The sequence below is a fragment of the Sorex araneus genome, chromosome 2 (assembly GCF_027595985.1).
Source record: "Sorex araneus isolate mSorAra2 chromosome 2, mSorAra2.pri, whole genome shotgun sequence".
NCBI lineage: Eukaryota > Metazoa > Chordata > Mammalia > Eulipotyphla > Soricidae > Sorex > Sorex araneus.
The window spans coordinates 308,925,108-308,940,045 of record NC_073303.1 but is presented as its reverse complement, the minus strand read 5'-3'; the positions used below and the strand labels follow the sequence as shown (position 1 = coordinate 308,940,045).

The 14,938-nt window shown below is 41.1% G+C and overlaps 1 protein-coding gene across 3 annotated transcripts in view; it reads right to left on the bottom strand.

Moving 5' to 3' along the window:
* Window positions 1–14,938, bottom strand: part of SLC7A14 (solute carrier family 7 member 14) — a 148,245-nt gene that overhangs the window by 26,106 nt on the left and 107,201 nt on the right. For all 3 annotated transcript variants that reach the window (XM_055125289.1, XM_004618873.3, XM_055125290.1), the window contains 3 exons: window positions 12,925–13,161; window positions 10,129–10,346; window positions 654–800 (listed from right to left, as the gene is read on the bottom strand). In XM_055125289.1, coding sequence (XP_054981264.1) covers window positions 654–800; window positions 10,129–10,346; window positions 12,925–13,161 — 602 coding nt within the window. The remainder of the gene's footprint in view (window positions 1–653; window positions 801–10,128; window positions 10,347–12,924; window positions 13,162–14,938) is intronic.

Genomic DNA, 14,938 nt, shown 5'->3' with positions numbered 1-14,938 from the left:
CCCATGAATGCTTGGTAGGCAATGGAATCTCTACCCTGGATTCTCAGTCAGAAAAGAGTGAGTTTGAGCATATATAAAAAGAGGAAGCAACAATGAAATGAAATTGAGCCCTACCCCCTCCTTGGAGATATAAGGGGAAGAGCAACTCCAGAGCACAAAGTATTGTCTCTTCCCATTCTGGGGTAGCCCAGCCTCTTGCTGCCGGGAAGCTCCCAGAAGACAGAAGAGCTTTGAGGAGGAGGCACAGAGGCCACAATGCCTCTGCTTGCACACCCACCCGTTACTGCCAGCCTATGATCTGAGCTCCTTGGATAGCTGCCCATCCTTCGTGTAGCCTCCTCTGAGCTGTAGTGGAAACCATAAGTCTGTGCAGAGTGTTGTGGGGGTGGGGGATCAGTATGTGAAAATATCTGTGGCCACAGCTGAAACAAAGATCTGGAGGTTCTCCCAGCTCCAATTTGGAGTCACCAGTGGGTGACATAACAAATGATATGCAGCTCAAGGAATCATGAAATCATGAAACTCACCGAGACTTGGACAAAACTAGAGGATATCATGTTAAGTGAAGTAAGTCAGGGAGCACAACACACATACGTACAAACACAAGCCAGGAACCCAATTTCAGAGTCATGATTTAAAGTTTCGTTCCTTACAGATACATATGCTGTCAGGCAGATGACCAGGGAGGCGGTGATCGCATAAGGTATGGATGTGTTTGGGTTCTTGGCTTCCTCTCCAGTGGTGGCAATGATGTCAAAGCCAATGAATGCATAGAAACACGTAGCTGCTCCTTGCAGCACCTGGAGGGAAGATAATATGTCAGATTCAGAATTTCAGGGCAGCACCAGAGCCTTATATGTGAAACCCATAATTGCCCCAGAATTGGCAGGCATCACTGAATGGTGAGGGGGATGACAAGGTGGAAACAGCGTTAAATATAAATTCTTATCTTTTCTACTCTCTATTGTGTGACCCTGGGAAATTCCCTAAATATCAAATAGAGATAAGAATTATTCCTAGGTGTCCAACAGAGGAGTGGATAAAGATACACATATGCTACACATAACATGATATGCAGCTCAAGGAATCATGAAATCATGAAACTTGCTTAGACTTGGATAAAACTAGAGGATATCATGTTAAGTGAAGTAAGTCAGAAAAAAGAGCAAATACTGGATGATCTCAGTTATGTGATATATAGAATAATAGCAGGAAAAGAGCATGCAAGATATCAAAGTGATATAATCTAGGGCCAAGATTACCTTGGCCCTAGATTATAGGCATGAGAATAAAAATAAAATAATGAAATCAAAAGGTGAAGTAAGAAGAGGCAAATGGGAAGTAACAGGACAGGAGTCAGGAACCTTGGGCACATTGGTGATATAGAGGTAAGGTATATGCATATATCTAAACCTAAGAGTCAACAATGCTTTAAACCTGGGTCCCAAGCTAAGATAATCAAACACAAACTTGTGTCTGTTAGGGAAGCAGGCTGGGGATGGGAGGGAACCTGGGGACATTGGAGGAGGTAAGTTGACACAGGTGGTGGCCTTCGGCATTGAAGGGCATGGTGATATTAAGCTGGTGAGATAATATTCGGTGGCATCTCCTGGGCACGTGCCTGGCAGAAGCCTATGAAGCTCAGAGGGCAGATGGTATTTAAGTTTAGGTGAAACCAAGGTGTCAGTGAAATCTCCTGAGGATTGTGCCACTTTATTCTGAAAAAGTCATTGAAGTTTGTTACATTTCCCACCTTTGTATTCTCATTAGCAGCTGAAAAGGAAGGAAAAAATGAGCCTCTTCAAAGATTTGGGGATGTTCTTTTAGGGCGAAGATAAGCGATTTTCTGGGCTAGTCTGTATGGGTGAGGGGAATAGGCAAGATTTTTTTAAACTTTTTTTTTTTAATTGAAACACCCTGAGATACAGTTACAAGCTTTCATATTTGAGTTTTAATCATACAATGATCAAACACCCATTCCTCTACCAGTGCATATTCTCCACCATCGATGTCCCCAGTATACCCCTCCTTTCCAACCGTATACACACACACACACACACACACATACACACACACACACCCCTCTCAGTAGAGCCTGGCAAGCTACCGAGAGTGTTCCACCTGCACGGGCAGAGCCTGGCAAGTTACCCGTGGTGTATTCAATATGCCCAAACCAGTAATGATATGTCTCATTCCCCTGACCCTGAAAGAGCCTCCAATTGTTGGGAAAGATGAGTAAGGAGAGGCTGATAAAATCTCAGGACTGGGAGGCATAGAGACATTACTGGTGCCCACTTGAGTAAATCGATGAACAGCAGGATGACAGTAACAGTGATACAGTGATGCCTAAAACTCAACTGTTGAAAACTTTGTAAATCTTTGTAAATCACAATTGTAAATAAAAAATAAAAAAATAAGGCTAATAAATATTTCTGTTCTTCAAGGATAGGGAATGTTAAGCAGACCTGATCAAGAAATGTCACTGTTAATGACTTCTAGTAATAATGTGCTTTGTCTTACTTTAACATCACAAACATACACACACACAAACATATGCACAGCATGAAAACCAGACAGACTTATTTGACAAGTCTTAAGATGCCTCATACAACCACTGCATGGAGCAGGATTCAAAGCTGAGTAACCCTGTAGTACTCAGGGATTGCTCCTGGCTCTGACTCAGGTGTCACTCCTAACTGCCTCAGGGAACTCTATGGGATGCTTGGCAATCAAACCTGGGTCAGCAAGAAAAAAATGCCCTACCTACTTTACTCTCACTCCAGTCCCAAGTCTCTAACCTCATTTTATTTATTGTTTACATGTAGTTAAAAATAGCATTTAATGTGTAGGGATGATACCAAGTTAAATGAGGTAATGTGGTAAAAATGCAAGTATAGAATATAGTAGGTGTACGCTTAATATTAGTTCTTACCAACCACATTTCAATGGTTAAATTTTTCTAGAACAGTTAAAACCCTTGGGTCTAAGCAATTTTCCCCTTCTCATCCTTTTTCTCCTTTTCCTCCCTCTCCTCTTCCTTCTTCTCCTATTCTTCCTTCATGTTCTTGTAGACACATATTTATTCACTACCTTCATGTGCCAGGCACTGGACTTAGTTATGTGGATATAATAATGAACAAGAAATTGTTTGAGCTTGGCCCTCTGAGACTTGGTGCATGGAGAATACTATAAAACCCAAAATGCAGTGTTGATTGTGGCAATAAGCTGAAGATGATGAATAAGTATATATATACTTATAAAACAAATTGTACTATGTTCCAAGTGAATGGGACAGAATTACTAATTAGTTACAATGCTAAAATACCAGAAAATTAACTACAATCAAGTTTTGAAGAGAAAAAATAGATTTCCAAAGAAAATGTCGGGGGCTGGAGTGATAGCACAATGGGTAGGGCATTTGCCTTGCACGTGGTGGACCAGAGTTTGAATCCCAGCATCTCATATGGTCCCCTGAGCACTGCCAGGAGTAATTCCTGAGTGCAGAGCCAGGAGTAACCCCTGTGCATCGCTGGGTGTGACCCAAAAAGTAACAAACAAACAAACAAAAATATTTCCGTTAGCTGGGTTTTCACATGCAGAATTAGACAGCAAATATGGTTGAAGAAAGTCCGAACTAATCAAAGTAGGCATTGGAAGTTCAAATGCATTAGGCAAGAAGTAATATTGAATTTGTTTGGTTCAAATAAAACAATTTCGGGGGTGGGGGGTGGGAGTGTCGGGGGGAGGTTTACTGTGGTTCTTGGTGGTGGAATATGTGCACTGGTGAAGGGATGGGTGTTCGAGCATTGTGTAACTGAGACTTAAGCCTGAAACCTTTGTAACTTTCCATGTAGTGATTCAATAAAAAAAAAAAAAGAGAGAGAAAAAAAACAATTTAAATGGCTGTGCTATAAGGAGCCAAAATTGGAAAGAAGTGAGAAATACTCTGATCCTGTTCTATTCTGATTCTCTGATTTTCTGGTAATATTTCCAATTGCCTAAACCAACTGGAAGCGACAAGAAAGCGGTCTTCTGGAGCATAAAAAAAAAGAGTTTGCAGGATGGATATCGGTGAGTGGTTAGTGAAGTCAAATGGAGAAAACCCAACAAGCCTAACAAAGCACAGATTAAATAAACAGATTATCAAAGAGAAGATAATGAAATTAACAAATAGTGTTACTTTTTGTTTGTGGTACTGGGAATTGAACCATACTTGTATGGTAAGTGCTCTATAGTCTAGCTACAGGCCTGGCCATCACTTCCTTACTTGAGTTAGTATGAATACATTTTTATATTTGGCAAGAAAATTATCCCCGACTGATAAATATAAAAAAGTCTTAAAAGGAAAACATGCAGGGGTGTGTTTCTGTTAGAATAACTACTAAAACTTCAATTTCCACTTCTGTCTATCCAGATATCAGATTTGGTCTCTGATATTTATAACCAGTATGCTTTGTCATGAATGGAAGAATGTGTGTGGAACCTAGAGATGAATATCGGATATTTGTGAAGAAAATTGATAGAGAATGTGTGGGGAAGAGAGAGCGAGCAAGCGAGTGAGCGAGAGAGAGAGAGAAGTATGTGTGTTGTGTGTGCTTATATCATTTTGGTACACTGGTACTTAATCTTAACTTAAAAAAATATTTTTTTTATTTTGGATCACATCCAGGGTTACTCAGAGGTTACTCTTATCTCTGCACTCAGGAATTATTCCTGGTGGTGCTTGGGGGACCATATGATCACATGCACTGGACCAGGAATTGAACCTGTGTCGAGTGAATGAAGGCATGTTCACCAACTGTATACCAGCAGCAATTACTAGCAGCAATTGTATTCAAAGAACACATAGTGTAGCTGCTCAGCCAGACAATTCAGAATGGTTCATTCTCTATTTGTGGGCCGCAGCATGTGACTCAGTTAATGAGCTGTAAAAAGCAATATCATTAGTGGCCTGATACTCATTGTGTGGGGTCTCTAAGAGCATCTTCTACACGTATTCCAGGCTAATCATTTGGAAGTGTAAGGATGAGGCAGCTCTCCATACATCTTGGCGAGCCTGACAGATGCCTTAGAGATAATTAGGCACCTTTATAGATCTCACTTCTGAAGTACAAAGACAAAAATACAACTTTAATGGCATTTTCTACTTGCCATCATTGGTAGCTTGTCCACAGTGACTGTGGAATGTTCTGATAGGTTCCAGTAAATGGATTCCAATGTGGATAATAAGAAAAACAACTTCTTTGGAGATTGTCAGCACTCCCCACAAATGCTTGCCATGAACCATTTCCCTGGGAGCTATTTGTGCTGGTAGAGTTACTTATTTGGCTAAAGAAAAACCATAAGATAGCATCAAGAACAAATAACATACAGGGAATACACATCCAACAATGTTAGGGGCTGAGGAATTGCAGATGGAAGTAAGGGTTCAACTGAGGGCCAGCAGTTACTTGATATAGGGGAAAATATTTGTTATTCTTAAGTTCTTCAAAACCAAAGAAGCATTTGACCGAGAACCTGTGAGTAAACTATTCCTTAAGCTATTTTCTTTGGAAGGAAGTGGTTGGAGTAAGGAAAGAGTAGATCTCTGAGAGGTACATGGTCAGAAGACAGATTGTTCATTAACTCTTTCAAAATACTTGAGAATACTTTTTAAGTCATCAATTTTACCATTTCAAACCAACCCCCTAATGTTTCCTTCATCCCATATTACTCAAAGCAATTGAAGAATAAAGTGTAATGGAACTCCATGGCATCAGGGTAGAGGTTCAGGTTTCCTTTAAGAAATGAAAGTTTCTGTGTAGATAACTCATTTTGTTGATGACGTTCAGATAACAGAGCAAGGAGCTTATTCGTTGGGCGAATGACATGCTCATGAAAGGGTGTCAGGCCCTTAAAAAAATAGGATCTATATTCAAAGTAGCCTTTCTGGACTGGAAAAGTAACTTGAGATATAAGTTGAGAAAGAACAGGTCCCAACCAGTTTGCTAGGTAGGAAATGTACTGTGCAGAATTCCAAGGCCAGTCTGACATTAAAGAAGATGAATTAGCAGTATCTTTACACAGGGCTGTTACTTGTGTTCAGAGGATGATTTCAGCCACAGTGACTAAGGCACACATTTGAAATTTTTCTATAAGGGTAATGTATTTTCATTTAAATATTTCTGTTAAACTCTTTTGGTAGCTAATGACAAGCTTGCTTGCAGTAATGAGTTTTAGTTGGAGGGAGGTCAATGGTTCCCTCCACTGCTGAAATAAAGAAAATTTATCCCAGATCCCCAGACCTCCATCTTGCCCGCCCCCAGCGCCGCCTTCCAGTGCCACAGGTTTGCTCCCTCTCTCAGGTGCGTGACGGGCCGCCAGTGCACCATCCCTGCACTTGCACCCCAGCCCGCCACTCAGACCCAAACCCTGGAGAACTACCAGGTGTTCCCTCTACACACCCCCATGATTATATCTCCCTTGATAAAACAATTTTACTTAAAAACTCTGTCTTTATCTTTTCTAAATTTCAGCTACTTTTGTGAAAAGTTGAGGTAATTGTATATGTTTTGCAGGGCTGTTACAAATATTAAATGGAAATTATATATGAAAGAGTTCTCATAAAGAAAATGTTAAGTGTAGAAAAGCATACTTTTTTGTTATGTTCAGATATTACTTCCCTTTTATAAAAGCTGGAGAGAACCTGGGAAATAAATAGAGAGCCCCCAAAGCTGGCATTCCAAGGGAGTTAGTTTTATGATCCTTAATGAGTAAAATGACAACAATGACAACCCCAAAGAGAACAAAGACCCCAGAAGAAAGCACAAGCGGAAAGACAAAAGACTCATCTTCTTCAGCAGGCATAGACAAAAAGCGTATTTGGGAAGAGGAGATGAACCTTTTCTTTGCTTTGTATGGTATCTAAATGACAGGGCATGTTTCGATGAACTATTAGGAGGAATTTGAAAAGAAAATTTTTATGGGAGGGGGCGAGGAGATAGTACAGTGGTTAAGGCATTTGACTTTCATGTAACTTACTGGAGTTTGATGCTTGAAGCAAGTAAATGAGAAAAGTTTTAAAATTGCTTTAACATGCTAACAACAATGCATTTTTAGTCTTGGTGGCTTAACTATACTCCTGTCTGTAGTCCTCATGATCCTCCCAGCCCCAAGACTCTGTGACAAGGCAAATGAAAATGTAATGTATCAGATTAATTACACGATTGCCTTTAAAAAACACATATCTATGGAGCAATCATCAGACAGAAGGTACTAAACATAGTAGGAATTTCTTTGGAGTGACATAAACCTGAGCAGGAATTATGGTCCTGGAATCATTTAGCTAATGACTTCGGTAAGTCAACCAAGCAAGGGAACTTGTCTGAGTGTTGATCTTTAAGCTAAGGATAGTAACACCTGCTTTAAAGTTTGGCTAAAATAGGGTGATACAACATTCATAGAGTACAATGACAGGCACCTACACAACAGGTAGCTAATTAAGTGCAACTTCTTACCCCTGTCATTATCAATATTGCTATTGTCACATCATTTTGTGGTTACACAATGTGAACATAAAAGCACCCTATTTTATTATTTTTTGGAAAGCATTCAGGCAATTAGTTTTTCTACTTCACAGATGAGAAAACCTGAAAGGACAGAATTTAGCTGTGGGCCAAAGTCTTACAGCAAGTCCATGGCTCAGTGATTTCTTACATTGCTAAAAAAAAGTTTGAGAGCATTTTCATGGGCAAGATGGAACTGCAATAGTAGGGTTCAGGAAAAACATTTATTTTGTAACTTTTGTGATTTGTTGGTTTTCTTATATGATAGGAAAGGAATGATTAATTTCATAAGAAAATAGACTTAAGTATTCAGAATGGGGTCAACTATGTTTCCTTGTTTTTTCTCTGGCTTTAATCAGTTTGGGGACCTATTCATTTATAGGAGGAAGAATGAGCTTTGTGGTTCTGGGGCATCCCTACAGAAAAGCAGAAACTTAGATACCTTGGCTTCAATTCTCCCTTGCTTATTTTTCTAAATTGAACAGTGTTGCATGGTTCAGAAAAAGCAGAATTATTCTTCAGCAGAGATTTCTGGTCCCTGGACATCTTGGAAAAAAATCTAAGTAAAACCTATGAGGGCAAAACTGGTGGAATCCCGAATTTATTTCTAGCATCAGTACTGGTGTGTTTACCTTTTGCCTCATTTTTTTGTCTGTTAAATGAGGGGATAGGGCTAGGTGGCCTTTAAGATCTGTTAAAGTGCAAAGGTTTCTGATTTACATGTTATTTAAAGAAAAAGATGAACTGGTTAATTTGACCAATAAATCACAAACTAAGAATGTTTAGTTATTCTGGAGAAAGAATCCAGGTACAACTTAGAACTACTTGCCAGTAGAAAGAATATGGCACTCTGACATCGCCCTTTTTTTTGGACAAGCCATACCATCTACATCATAGGATGATGTCTTAAATGTTCGTGGTCATTCCACTCTCTTGATACCCCCTGAACCATATAGGTGACTTCTCTGCCACCAACAACCCTTTTGGAATGTGGCTGATAGACAGCATCCCACTGGGCCCACTTTATCACTCTCACAACCCAGTGGTACTCTCCCTTTGGATCAATAATTGGAATCAGATTTACAAATTGTATTTTCCCAGTTTCATACCTGAACCACACTCCTCCCTTCCCTACTTGTTCAGTCCTCAACCTCCTTTGCCTCCTTGTTTGTTTACAGACTCCGTCTGAAAGAGAATGTATATAGAACTCTTCTGGAGGGTTGAGCTGTCCTTATAGAATCTTTAGGAACTGTCATGGTATGCTTAAAAGAGAGTTATTTGACATGTCTTGAAGACTGTGAGTTTTTCTTCCCATCAATAAGACCAGAAATTAAATATCCTCCATGCAAGGTTATTGGGAAGATTAAATAGGATATGACAGGCAAAGCAGTTGGCATTGTATTATTGTATTAGGTTGAGTACACGTGGCTGAGACGTGGAGTCCATTATTGTTCTTTGTAAAAAATGTATTTTCCCGCATGTCCCATTGCTGCAAGCTTGTACCTCTCTTTAGACTGTGAACCAAGCCATGACCCCATGCCACCCCAGGAAGGAAAGGTTTTTCTCTCTTGGCTTTTCCTTTCGGGGGGGTGGGGGGGCGGGCGCAGCTTGGCGACCGCCATCTTATAAGGACCACTAAAGAAGGGTACGAGCTTGCAGCAACGGGATGCATGGGTGATCTTGGGACGGGGGTATTATCAGTGCCCTGCTCTGCCAAGATGTGACCTGAGCCGCCGCATGTGTGCGGCCTCTTCATTGCTGAATGACCATGATCCCGGAGGCCACCCATCTACTTTTGGCACCAGCAGCCTCTTGCAGAAATGTCTCTAGACGTGAACTAAGCCATGGTCCCATACCGCCCAGGAGGGGAAAGATTTTTCTCTCTGGGAGGTGGGGAGGGGGCAGCATGGTGACCACCATCTTATAAGGACCACTAAAGAGAGGTACGAGCTTGCAATGATGCAATTTCTGGCAGAAATATCCCTGGACTTAGTTACTAAAATACTAAAATCCAAAACCACGTGGCTGCTATTGCGGCTGTGGGACCTCATATCTTCATTCTCAGCAATGGAAAACAAATTATCAAATGCTTCCTTTTCAGCAGGTCTGATTTTGGGGGGGGGGGAAACTCCAAACAATAATAGTGAATTTTTTGTTGAAATAGTGAATGTAATCAAAGTAAAGAGAAAGTAAAGTGAAAATTATCAGCTACACAGGCAGGGGGGTGGGGGCGGGATGGGAGGTATACTGGGGTTCTTGGTGGTGGAACATGTGCACTGATGAAAGGATGGGTGTTCGATCATTGTATAATTGAGACTTAAGCCTGAAAGCTTTGTAACTTTCCACACGGTGATTCAATTTTTAAAAAAAGGATTTTCAACAGACATTTGTGAAGCAAACACAAGAACTATCTTTTCTCAATTGAATTCAGATTTAAAAAAAGGAAGAAGGAGATGCTATGAGGACTGTGGATGAGAGAAGCGTTTTCTTGAAAGTATGCCTTAGACTGGCCACAGAAGGGAAGGGGTTGCACGGAGGGAGGCAGAACAAGTGTCAGGTGTACAGACCCAAACAATGAACTCACCCCTGACCAGCCGTGAGGTAAAAACTGGCCCTCAGCCCAGTATTTCCCATTGATGAAGAAGAGGCCTGCTATCATGATGAACACCCACACTGCCAGGTTTAATACGTTGAGGACGTTGTTGAAGCCCACAGAATTCTTCACCCCCAGAGCAACAATGACGGTGACAATGATGGCAATCACCAGAGCCAGAAGGTCAGGGTATGATTCTTCACCTTTCCCTAGAGAGACAAAATAGGAGTTAATATATTGTTTAGGGTGGGCAAAGAAGTCATGCAAACTCCAAGCCACACTCAGGGCATGTATACGCAGAGCTGAGGAGAATCAGTTTGTCATGGACAAAAAAGCCACAATGTTTGCATATATGTGTGCAGGCACTCATAATTGCTAGGCATACATGGGCTTCTATAAGTCTTTGTTTGCATATAGTAAGGTTTTGATATAGAGATAAGACAACTTGGCAATCTTACTCTGTTGTGAGAGCAGTGCCTATGAAACCAAGGCAGAATATCTGAAGCCAGCACAGTCATGGGATGTACAGGATGTATATATGCACTTAATATGCTATTTGAAAGCAGTTTTATGCACTGCTTTCAAATAGCATATTAAACACCCATAATGTTTAATTCCAGAAGTTTTCTGATCAGCAAAGGAAATACTGTGTGCTTTTGAAATTTATTGAAAGAGGGTATTCTTTCCATTTATTTGTATGTGATGACGGGAGAGAATCACCAGGGAACACGCCCCACTTGCCTGGTCTTGTCTGTTGCCTAGTGGACTCCTGCCCTCTATAGAGTGGAGAGGGGACTGACATCCTAGAGTTAAATTCATGAATCTCAGCTCAGAGGCACAGGTCTGACCCTGGGCAAGTGCTCATTTCTCTGAACTTTTGTTATTAAAGCAAAGGGGCTGGCATATGAGTTGGGAGGACTCTTCTGAACTGAATTCTTTGAAATAAGTTTAGTAGTTTAGTGATGGACATAATTGTCACACTTTGATCTTTTTCTGATGTCTGTGTGCTTAGCATTTCTTCCAATTCTGAGAGAGAGATGCTGAAAATGAGTGACTTCCACTCAACCACAGATTTAGTTGTTAAAAGCTCTGGGGCAAGACCTCAGAGCTTCCTCAACTATTGTTTAGCTTCTCATGGGTGCAAAAGAATAAGGTTAAACATCAGGATAGGAAGTTGGTGGCACGAGATGGACTTGAAGGCTTATGGTATTTTTATGTGAGTCTGAAGTCTTATGGTGTTTGTATGTAAGTTTCTGATAGCTTATTGTTGTTATAGAACCCTTCTTGACTTCTACTAAGAATGATTTTTTTTGTTCCTTTTAAGAATATATTTTAATGCTGTGGAGATAGATCAAAGGTGTGGAACATCTGCCTTTGTATGTGTGAAGCCTCTGACTAAATCCCTGGTACCAATGATCAATATTTCTTTTTTATTTTTTGCATTTTGGGTCACACCTGGAGGTGCACAGGGTGTATTCCTAGCTCTGCACTCAGGAATTACTCCTGGTGGTGCTCAGGGGACCATATGGAATGCTGGGAATCGAACACGGTCGGCCTCACGCAAGGCAAATGTCCTACCTGCTGTGCTATCACTCCAGCCCAGGTCAATATTTCTTGACCAAGTACCACTGGATTCTGTTATAGCTGGAGAAGCTCTTGTGTATTTTTTGGGGCGGGGGAACCTCTCAAATTTCTGCTCAAGACTGGGAACTAACTGAAAATTTAGCAACTCTCAGACAACTAGGCTATTTGGTTGATGCTAGGGCTCTGTGGCACTGGGGATCAGCAAGACCATCCCAGACCTTCTTTGGGATCTCCAGATTGAAGAATGTGGTTCTGGGCATCAAACCCAGGTTGGACTTATATCTTATATTCACACTGACCACTGCATTATCTCCAGAGCCCCACAGAATTTTTTAGCACTGTAGCACTTTTGTCCCATTGTTCATCGATTTGCTCGAGTAGGCACCAGTAACGTCTCCATTGTGAGACTTGTTACTTATGGCATATCGAATATGCCATGGGTAGCTTGCCAGGCTCTGCCGTGTGGGTGGGATACTCTTGGTAACTTGCCCTCTTCTCCGAGAGGGGCAGAGGAATCAAACCTGGGTTGGCCACATGCAAGGCAAAAAAAAAAATGTAGCACATGCCATACCCACTGTGCTACTGCTCCAGTCCCTGAAGAATATTATTCAAGGAAAATTTAAAGTATATTCTGACGATGTCACAGTAATTATTTCTATAGTTATTTCCTCTGCCTTGGTTTTATATTGATATAACTTGTAATTTTTGCATCCTTCTGTGAGATGATATAAAACTCAAATCACAACTCATGCTATTATCGGTCTTCCTAGTTTTCTTTTAATTGTTAGACACATAATTTGCTTTCACAAATTATTTGACTACTCTTTCATTGTAGAATATTTTGACTATTTCTACATTTAAAAAAAATTAGAATTCTTCTGGTGATGCTAAGATCGGGGGCAGGCTGGGATGTTGGGAATTGCTAAGGACCTCACATGTTATAGGCATGTGCTGTACCAATGAACCACATCTATGGCTCCTCTAATTTACAATCATAAATAATTATGATAAAAATCTTTTCAGATACAACTTTTATGGACATTAGATTGATTTCTTTAGGATAGAGTCATTGGGGAGGAAAAGGAACTAGAAAAAAATAACATATGTAACACTTTTTTGGTGCATTTTCTCCAATTGCAATCTCAAAGGGAAATCCCTTTCAGTGAGATTACATGTGACAGGAAAAGGAAGTGACATCCTCACCCAGGCCATTGAGGGTTCCCACGGTGTCCACCATCCATCGGCTGATGGTGTGATTTGCCAGTGAATCAAACATGCTGCTCAGAGCACTGGCGCCAGCTGCAGTGCCAATCAGGTATTCCAGGATCAGATTCCAGCCAATGAAAAAAGCCACGAATTCCCCAACGGTCACATAGCTGTAGGTGTAGGCTGACCCTGTGGTTTTGGGAACACGAACTCCAAACTCTGCATAGCACACACCTGTGTAAGACAAACACATATAAGGACAGTGCCCTTAGGAGATAAGTTAGTCTTTTAGTGGTTAATCATGGTAGAAAGTAATAGGAAGATCTGGGACCTTGGAACAAATACACAAAATTTTCTGAGTCAATTAAGAAGTGATTCTGTCTTTCAGCTTCCCTGGTAGAAAATTTTTAGCCTGAATGTCAGAGAAAGCACCGAGAACCATTTTAAGAGACAATGATTAGAAATGTATTCATTTAGAAAAATTCCCATTTGTTTTATGTGCCTCTGTCACTGCTCTTTAGGTGTCAGAAATCTGGATGAATATAAATGACTAATTATGAACAGGGACATTCAACACATATGTAAGATACTTTAATGAATCCCCTTTGAGTGCTTACCATATGCTTGACACAGTGCAGCAGGTAGGGCATTCGCCTTGCATGATCCGGATTCGATGCCTCCGCCCCTCTTGGAGAGCCCAGCAATCTACCGAGAGTATCTCACCTGCAGGGCAGAGCCCGGCAAGCTACCCGTGGTGTATTCGATATGCCAAAAACAGTAACAAGTCTCACAATGGAGACGTTACTGGTGCCTGCTCGAGCAAATCGATGAGCAACGATGTCACTGACAGTGACAGTGACGGTGACAAAGGTGGGTGGATGGTCCACTTCTAGCAGAATCATCCTCTGAACTGCAGTTAGAGGTCAAATAGAGAGACTGCAGTAAGACAGATTTATGGGAGTTGAGTGAATTCACCAGATTGTGTTTGGAAATCGGGTGTGGGGCTCAGGCTTCCAAGTCAGTGGGCAGAAGTACAACAACTTGGAGGAAACCCATCAGAAATGGGATGGAGAAGGTCAGAGGAGGAGCTCAGAGTGAATTTACCTTCAGTTTCACCTTTTTAAGGGCTAACCCTAAGATTCTTTTATCACAAATCAGAAATATCTTTGGAGAATAGAGAGAGCATGTTTATTTTTAAAGGAGGTAAAATTAATGCAAAGAAGCAAAAGCAGAGATGTAAAAGGCAGTGACCAAATACATGAAAAATGTGATACAGAAACTTATTTTCTTACCTCAGAGGCACCATTCACTGGGGCAATGGAGCAGTGGGGCTGAGAGCTGTTTCAACTATACCTTCAATTTGCCTTTCCCTTCACATCCCTTCTCTGAGAAATAAAGAAATTGAACTAAAATGCTCTCTTATGACACTCAAAAGAGACACTCTTACTCTGACACTTAAAGACTCTGTTATATTGGCTTTTGCTGCAGAATATTTTGAATACAATTTGCTTTTGCATCAGTTACTGTCCTGTTCTGTATCATGGAGACACTCTCAGGGCTAGCAAGGCCATTGTTCCAACAATAAATGATCCTGGCTGCTATTTATTATGAGTTCTAATGTCAGCCCCCACATTTCTCCACTTGGCGAAATAATTTTCCACCTCCTTCTTGTAGCATACGCTGCCAATTGTTTCTTCCTATTGTTGTCAGAGGGTTTACCTTGAGCAGTCAATTTGCATCTTTTCCTAAATTGCTGCTTCCAACAGTTGGTATTTAAATGTTAGAGTGAGTCTGCAATTAAGAACTGGTCTCTAAAGGAAGTCTGGAAAGACTCTGATTTTTGGGGGGGAGCACCACAGGGGTTATCCCTGGCTCTGCACTCAGGAATCACTCCTGGTAGGATCAGAGGTGCATAGAGGACACTGCACTGGGGATTGAACCCAGGTTGGCGGTGTGCAAGGCAAGCTCCTTACCCACTGTGCTATCGTTCTGGTTCCTAGGATTCCTTCTA